The 7804-nt window shown below is 54.6% G+C and overlaps 3 protein-coding genes across 3 annotated transcripts in view; 2 read left to right on the plus strand and 1 right to left on the minus strand.

Moving 5' to 3' along the window:
* Positions 1-501, plus strand: part of VOLCADRAFT_119519 (uncharacterized protein) — a gene marked incomplete at both ends in the record, with an annotated part of 13193 nt that extends 12692 nt beyond the window's left edge. The window contains one exon of the mRNA XM_002956743.1: positions 172-501. Within this exon, the coding sequence (XP_002956789.1) occupies positions 172-501 (330 nt within the window). The remainder of the gene's footprint in view (positions 1-171) is intronic.
* A 2371-nt stretch (positions 502-2872) lies between these two features.
* VOLCADRAFT_107399 (uncharacterized protein) lies at positions 2873-4112 on the minus strand. The gene is made up of 2 exons (XM_002956797.1): positions 3786-4112; positions 2873-3685 (listed from the first exon to the last, which is right to left on the minus strand). Exons 1-2 carry the CDS (start codon positions 3976-3978, stop codon positions 3576-3578), a joined length of 303 nt encoding a protein of 100 aa, XP_002956843.1. The 5' UTR covers positions 3979-4112; the 3' UTR covers positions 2873-3575.
* A 666-nt stretch (positions 4113-4778) lies between these two features.
* The window catches only part of VOLCADRAFT_107400 (uncharacterized protein), a gene marked incomplete at its 5' end in the record, with an annotated part of 7063 nt that continues 4037 nt past the window's right edge, over positions 4779-7804 (plus strand). The window contains 5 exons of the mRNA XM_002956744.1: positions 4779-4902; positions 5954-6021; positions 6665-6712; positions 6840-6899; positions 7480-7617. Of these exons, the coding sequence (XP_002956790.1) occupies positions 4779-4902; positions 5954-6021; positions 6665-6712; positions 6840-6899; positions 7480-7617 (438 nt within the window). The remainder of the gene's footprint in view (positions 4903-5953; positions 6022-6664; positions 6713-6839; positions 6900-7479; positions 7618-7804) is intronic.

Below are 7804 nucleotides of genomic sequence, written 5' to 3' on the forward strand. Positions count from 1 at the left end.
GGAGCTCGCGGAGGAGGCGGCTACCAGGAGCGCATCATTCGGCCGGACGAGGACTCGGATGAGGAAGGACACGTGGGACCGTACGGCTGGTCCACCGGCCGACCGGCGGCCGCCGCCAGCGGCAGCTCAGCCGCCGCCGCCGCCGCTCCAACGCTCCTCGGCGCAAGCCAGCGGGCGGTGTGGGGTCCGCCGCCACCGGCGGCGGCGGGGGCGGCCGCCTCGCGGCCTCCTGCCTCTGGCACGCTGAGCCCTTCCTCGGCTCCGAAACCAGCAGCTGCCGACGTGCCGCTCAAGCCCACGGTGGATGTGTTTGGCAGCCGGGGCAGCGGCGGCGGCGGCGGCGGCGGCACCGCGGCGGTGGCGGCACCTGCGGCGCCACTGGCGGGCGATGCTGATCCTTTGCTGGGGCGTCAACTGAGCGGCAGTAGTACCAGCACCGGCCACCGCGCCGGTGATGCGGCTGGTGGTGGTGGTGGAAGCACGGAGAATCCCTTCCTGTAAAGCCGAGAAGTAGGTCACCCAAGAGAGAGAGAGTGTGTGTGTGTATGTGACCTACTCCTTGATTACCCCCGGATGTGTGCGATCCCCCCCTGTGGCGGCGGCACGTACGTACATACATACGCGCTGTGTGCTGACCGGGGGGGTTATGGCGTGCGATTCTACATAGGGGTTGTGGAAGTGGACTCGGGGAGGCTTGGGCGGGCTACTTTATCGTCGACGGCGGAGGATTTACATCTTCGGCAGCCGGCTCCCGATGTAAATCCTCCGCCGTCGGGAGGCGGGCGACAGATTTTCGGAGGCGAAGTCTCGAAGTCGAAATGGTGAAATTGCAGCACCACCTGAAGACGGTGTCGGGAACAAAAAGAATGGTTTTGTGTGAGCCAGATGGGATTGGATGCAGCGACGTCGAATTTTTGACATTTGTATGTACTTTTTGACATTTTAGACTGTGTGCTGTACATGTACACATTCCATTCCTTGGGGTGGGGGGGAAAAGGCGGATGAAGGGGGCTGAACGGTGATGTGGGCATCCGTGGAGAAAAGTATTGTTGATCGATATTGCGCTGCCATGTACAGTAGTGTTGCTGTACGCCGTACACCGTACGTTCGCTTGTGCGAGCCTCGGATGGGAGTTCTATCGCTGCAAAATGTGCTTTCCTTCAAAACGCATTTTGCGTCCTTTAGGAGGTGAGGAAGGGGATTCAAATCCGAGGTTCGCTGGCTTCTCCGCCGGTAAGCCTGTAGTAGCTTATTTAGGCCATGTGGCCTGTGCTGTGATGTACTGTACTGGTCATATACGAGAGGGAAATGGAGTGGAAGTATTGTGTGGTTTGGTGATATGATCCGGTGGCGGGCTATCCGGGGATTCGGCTTGTGTATTCATTAACATTTTGTTTCGCGGGCAGGAGACGTCTTTTGGCTAATCGATTAGGGGGATGACACGCCAGTAAATTTACTTGCCCTTGCTTGAGTGCGTGTGTGCGCGCGTGTGTGTGTGCGCGCGTGTGTGTGTGTGTGTGTGTGTGTGTGTGTGTGCGTGTGTGCGTGCGTGTGCATGTGTGCGTGTGCATGTGTGTGTACGTGTGTGTACGTGTGTGTTTGCTTTCACAAGGCATGATGATGTCGGTGTCGGAATTGGGTTCAGCTGTGCCGCTTAGATTTATGTCGAGTATGTCGCAGCAGGGGTTTCTGCCAGGGTGGTTTTGGTGAGGGTTGGAGGTGGGAGTGAGGAGGGGGAGGTGGGGAGGGGGAGATGTAGGGCACCCCCCTATCATATTATTGCCAAAAGCTGTGTCCGTTGGGCTGGCGGTTGTCCCTCGGTGCGCGTTTCAGTTCCTCACGACCCATGTAAATCTGAAACTGAACTGTCTTATTTGTCGCGCAACCCTGCGCTCAAAAAAATTAACAAAATTCAAGGAGATTGAACTGACGTTGATCTCTGATCACTTTCGCGCTTCGTGACATGCAGTTATGTTCTGTTTTTTTTATTGAGCTGTCCGGTTCCGTTTTGGCGTTCTGTTCGGCATTCCAAAGGAAAAAGAAAACAAAAGTTGGATCCACTTGCCTGCCTACAGTAACCTCGGCCCTACGGAAACTGCTTGAATTTTTGCCGTACCGACCGAGCCAGGAATTTACCCTAGGTGCGCAGCCAGCGATTCTGAAGGAAGCAAAAGAAAACCCAGGACCCACCAGACCAAATCCTAGATGTTATGTTATGCTACAAGCTCGCATGAGTTCGTAAGGCCCAGTCAAGCGAGGCAGCAGGCTCATGGAACACAGCCATGGTGAATGTTATGTTCGCCGTACCAATATGGCGTCGGCGTGACCCTTGGAAAGCTTTTAAAAGTGCGATCTGCAAACTCTGCATCCTTCCTTGTATACCTCTGGTGTATCGTGCGTGGGGTGGACGTGGGTGGAGGTGGGAGGTTGTTTCACTCGGTGACGGTGGAGTGTCGACTTTTGCCGCCAAGGGTTGGTCCGAGGGGAGGTGAAATTTGGTAACGATACGGGGTTTTGGGGTCGCCGCATAGCGCACCATGCAGAGCACGTGTGCGCAACCCTAGGCGGTCGCTCCCAATGGTTAACTGATTTCCTGGTCTCGTTATCTAAGAGCTTTCGATGGGATTCGAAGCATGGTACGGGATTTGATGAACTGTTCAGAGGCTGCACCAACCTTTGTGTTCGTCCGACTTTCACCTTAGTCTGCGCTGAATGCTTCTTAAGTGGTTCACAAGGAAAGGTATCGGACGGCATATTCTGGTTGTGAGGGTCACCGGATGCAAAAAGTGATTGTAAGCGCAACCTTATTGCTGGAGCACGAAGCCTGTGACCAAGGCAGTTTAGTTGCCAGAACGGATCATCTTATCAGTGTGTCCATCAGTGGAGTATGAAGTTCTCTTAAAGCCGCGCAGTTGCGCGCAGGTGCCACCTACCCCCTATGCAACACCAGCCATCCTGCTAAATGAGAAAACCCATGAGACGCAGGCTTACACTGTGTTCAAATTTGCAAAGGAAATCGCACTTGGTCGCCGTCAGCCCAGTTCCTTTCCCACGCCCAGCACGTTGAATGCAGCAAGTGAAAACCACATCTATATCTATAAACAAAATCCAAAAGCGAGACACCTAAAGTCGAAGAGGTCCCACTCATCACCAAAGACCGGTTATGTCTGAAACTGCGTTCACAAACGTCGCAGCCACCCTGACAACAAGAGGCTTCACAGCCTTATCGGACGTGCGAGAGTACAGGGCTAGGTCCTTGGGCTGCTATTGCATGGACGTGCACTTGCCCGCGTTAAGATTCCCAGACCAAGCGGCACCTACGCTGCTGAACCCCTAACGGCCCATGCCATCATAAGAGGCATCAATTATTTAGTCCTGCAGATACTGCAAAGCTGCAGCAAATCAAGAAAGCGTTGGGCCGTAAATTGCCCCATGGAAGGGCTCCACCACCCCATGTGCCACCTGTATGTGCAAAGCGTCTGTAAATGTCCAGTCTAAAACGTCACATACAGAGTCCGCTTAATAGCTTCCTGCTATCGATAGAAGAGGCCGCAGAAACTGCGCGCGCAGCCGTTTCATGGCTCCTTAGGTTGCTCTCCCTCCGGTTTGCACTGGCATTCCGCGTCGCTATCATCCTCGTCACTCCACTCTCCAAAAACTCGCCGCTTATGAAACTGACAGCACTCTGCGGGCGTCGGGCCAGGGACGTCAAGTCACGACCAGAGTTGGGTGGGGTCCGCCCCCTGCTGAAACTGCGCTCACACCTGAAAGCCTCAGCACCTAACTCTTCGACTTGAATTTGCCCGAAAACTCGTTGATCTCTTGGACATCCTTGGACCAATGGACGCGCTCATCCTTCTTCTTTCTCCGGGGCACTAGCCGCAATGTAATGGACTCTGCTACTGTTGCCTTTTGCTCACAATCCTGCTGCCCGCCTACCGCCGCCTTCAAAACTGTCGAGGTCTGAGCCGCAGACATGGCGTCCTTGTCACGCCATGCCCCGGAAGAAGTAAAGTGGGTCTCTGTAGCAACCAATGCCAATAATTAAGCCCAGGTGAAGCAATTCTGTAGTGTTCCTTTAAAAATATAAAGAGGATGCATAACTCTCTCGGGTACCAGAAAGTTTCCGAGCATAGCGACATGCATATGCCGGACAAATGTACACAGAATACGACAAGGCAGGTCGGGAAACAACCTCCCGCCGGTCTGACGAAAGGTAGCAATTCTCAGGCATCTTCATCAGGGCGGAAGTGATCAAGGGATTTGGCTGCAACACTTAATCAATTACAGCTGTGACACCTCTCTGGCCCTTTTCCAACATGCCATCGCCCGTTCGGTTTTATTCGTAACATTTGTAATGGAAAGTATTTAGGTGCTTTCATCGCAGAATTATATAACCCTGATACAGCGTGTCGTTGACTTCAGCCCACAGCTGTCCGAGTCGTGTGCAGACATCCTGAGCGTCGAGGATGGAACCCAATTGGCAGCTTTCATGGTCTACTATTTAATCATTCAGACAGAGTGCAAGATACATGCAGTAACTGTCCAGCCCAGCACCGACTGTTGTGATCAGTCCCAATAGGTATAATAGCATTGCTCCTCAAACTCTAATTTGCAAGTGAGGTCCGCAGCTTCTTCGTGTTTCCTGGGTGAGACTCGCTCGCATACCTGGCGAATACGGGAAGTTTCGCACGGGCACCTTTGCATGACACCCGAAGTCATGGGTCTGGCTGCAGGCCTAGCAAGCCCACGGCTCGCACAGCGCGATGCACGAAAGGATGAGCGACTCTGCGCGGCTTTCCTTTGAAGCATACAGCGACCCAAAGCTCAAGGGCAAGGTACAGGTGCAGGTGTCGTATGGCTTTAAGGTAGCGCTGGTGGCCCTCGACTGCCTCTTCCTCGGTGAGTTGTACGACACACAACCACATCACCACACCAACCACAACCAAAGCCGCAGCCATCCCTTTCTAAGAACGGGAAACAGCTTTCTGTCATCCCTCCACACCACCACACCACCACTATCATTGTTATCATCACCCATTACCACCACCGTATTCTGTGGGCGAAGGACGGAGATATGTGCTCCAGGGACGGCCGGGACTAACATCGTTGAAATTACCGTTGTCTGGGCTTTGTATGTGAATATGTTGTGAAGCGTTGGATGGCAAGTTAGCTTTGTGCCCCTGCGTCTGTAGAAAAAACCAGGTTCCATTGGGGCGTGATCCGAGCTTGGGGACACACACAGACACACGTCTACACACGTCCTACTTACACGCGAAAACGCACATAGTCCATGGCCTCCCGGCTTTGACGGACCCCCCCGCGCTCGTGCGGCACTTGTAACCTTGTAACCTGTACACGCGAAAACGCACATACTAGACACACGCACATGCACGAGCTTTCGGCTTGACGTCATATGAGACTGGCGGCTGAGTTAACTGAGCTCCGGAACCAATGAAGCCGATGAGGTCATCACTCACAAAAGGAGGAGGGGAGTTGTGTTTCGGGGGATGTCGGAGGAGCCTACCGTGGACGATGAGCACGAAGAAGGCCGTCAGGCCATTTTCCAGATTGTCATCATTTTGACAATGCCGTACGGGGTGAAGCCCTGGATAGATAACCCAACGTAACGCATACCATATGACCCAACCATTTGCGCAAATGTACCGAATTTTACGATTTGGGGATGTTTTGATGTTTTGATTTTATTATTTTTATCCTCTATTTCATCTTATTCCCCGTCTTTCACATCGCACCGTACCATTTTGATCTCTTGGTCGCGTCACCAGTAGCCCAGGTCGGTGACCCAGATGGTTTCAAGGTCAGGACAGCGGCAGTGACAACCCCCCCGGGTGACCCAGATCGCCTTTTCCTCCTCTCGGTGATCTTCAAAATGAGTGTGTGTATGTATGTGTGTATGTATGTGTGTATGTATGTGTGTATGTGCATGCAGGTCTTCAGCCCGTCTTGGTCCACTTGTCCAAGAACAGCAAGGGCACCTACTCCTTCCACCCAGTGGCGGTGAGTGGTGGGGGGACGGGTGAGCGGGCGCCATGTCGGGGTGGTGGTGGTGGGGGTGAGCAGCAGGGGTTACGGGAGCGCGTGTTACATCTGTTCAGACCAGCAAAGCTCCACACGGACCCCCGTTGGGTCCTGTTACTGCTGTTACCATTCTCTGGTGTGTATTGTATGAGTAGTGTCGGTCATTAGACAACAATATTACGACTTTTTCAGAAAAGCACCGATCGGGGGATGCAGATGCCGTGATGATGATACACGCCGTACAGGATACTGCACAGTGCGGCAAAGCGCGCGGGAAAGGGGAGGGGAAGGAGTGTAAGGAAGCGAGCACCTATATATATGTGGGTGGGTGGGTGGGGGGTATCTTGGCTGTGAGCCGGACGGGTGGCGGACCACAGCCACATGAATTGCCATTGCTTACTTGCTGGTCCTTGTTGGCAACCTCCGAGCCCTAACTTGCCCCAAAGCCATCTCATACAACACGCCGGCCCGCTTGCCGCAGCCGCCCCTGCGGTGTCGCCGCTGCTGTCTGTTTTTATCGTGATCCGTCTGTCTGTCTGTCCATTTTTTTTCCTGCCTGTCTGCCTGTTTGTCTGTCGATCCCCCAAGTGCCCTGTCCCTATGTCTCCTCCCTGCCGACCAGCGGTTCTGCTGTGCCGTACTGTCTCTTTTCCTCCCTGCTCATTTGCTTGTTAGTTTTTCTGCTCCATTTTCGCGTTCCGAAACCCGAAAACCTAAACCCGAAAATCTGTCAAACTCGAAAAAAACTGACAAAACCCGAAAACCGTAACTGTCGGCTCATTTCTTTGACCTGTCAGGTAAACTTCATGGTGGAGCTGGCCAAGACTTTGTTTGCCCTGGTGGTGCTCATGTTCACGGTGCGCGGAGGGGAGCCGGCTTGGGGAACTGGGACGAGCTGGGGGAAACTGGGACGAGCTGGGGGGAACTGGGACGAGCTGGAGGAAACTGGGACGAGCTGGGGGGAACTGGGACGAGCTGGGGGGGACTGGGACGAGCTGGGGGGGACTGGGACGAGCTGGGGGGAACTGGGACGAGCTGGGGGGAACTGGGACGAGCTGGGGGGAACTGGGACGAGCTGGGGGGAGCTGGGACGAGCTGGGGGGAACTGGGACGAGCTGGGGGGAACTGGGACGAGCTGGGGGGAACTGGATAGGGAACTGGAACGAGCTGGGGGACAAGGGCTTTTTCTTCCCCTCCACACACAGTTTGGAACCATGGGTCGGTGACTTTAGCCCTTAGGTCTCACTAGGGGCAGTTTCGAGCTTTAGATGCCTTCCGGCAGTTCGTTCTTTGTTTCCTCTTGCATATGATTGCCGGGGGCCCAACTCCCCGCATCAGTCTTTCCTTGGCATCAGCTTCACTCGTTCGTGGTTCGTCTTTCCCCCCCCTTCCCCCCTTCCCCCATTCCTCTCCCCCCCTTCCCCCCTGTTTGTGTAGGGCACGGGGCGCCCGGGAGCTCCCATGTACCGCTCGCTGAGGGGCTTCCTTGTGGATGCCCACCACAATCGACTTCTTGCCGTACCTGCCGTGCTGTACGCCATTAACAACCTCCTCAAGTTTTCTATGCAGGTGTGGGTGAGAGGGGGGATACGGAGTGGTTGGGGTATGGTGTAGGGATGTTTTACCTTACCTGAAAAGGCAAAAGGGTTTGCCTGGTTGGTTCTGGTGTAATTTGGTGGGGTGGGGGGACCCGGGGTTTCAGTTGACACATGCGGGCATGTGGAGAGGGGGAAGTGTGTGTGGGGGGGGTGCCGGGGGGGAA

Source organism: Volvox carteri (assembly GCF_000143455.1).
Source record: "Volvox carteri f. nagariensis unplaced genomic scaffold VOLCAscaffold_65, whole genome shotgun sequence".
Classification (NCBI taxonomy): Eukaryota; Viridiplantae; Chlorophyta; class Chlorophyceae; order Chlamydomonadales; family Volvocaceae; genus Volvox; species Volvox carteri.

What these genes read in the sequence shown, in the direction of transcription:
- VOLCADRAFT_107399 (XM_002956797.1), bottom strand. Translation starts at nt 3,978, where the DNA reads ATGTCTGCGGCTCAGACCTCGACAGTTTTGAAGGCGGCGGTAGGCGGG. An exon ending in GGGCAAATTCAAGTCGAAGA is followed by an intron (nt 3,686 to 3,785) that starts GTTAGGTGCTGA and finishes CGACGCCCGCAG; the next exon opens with AGTGCTGTCAGTTTCATAAG.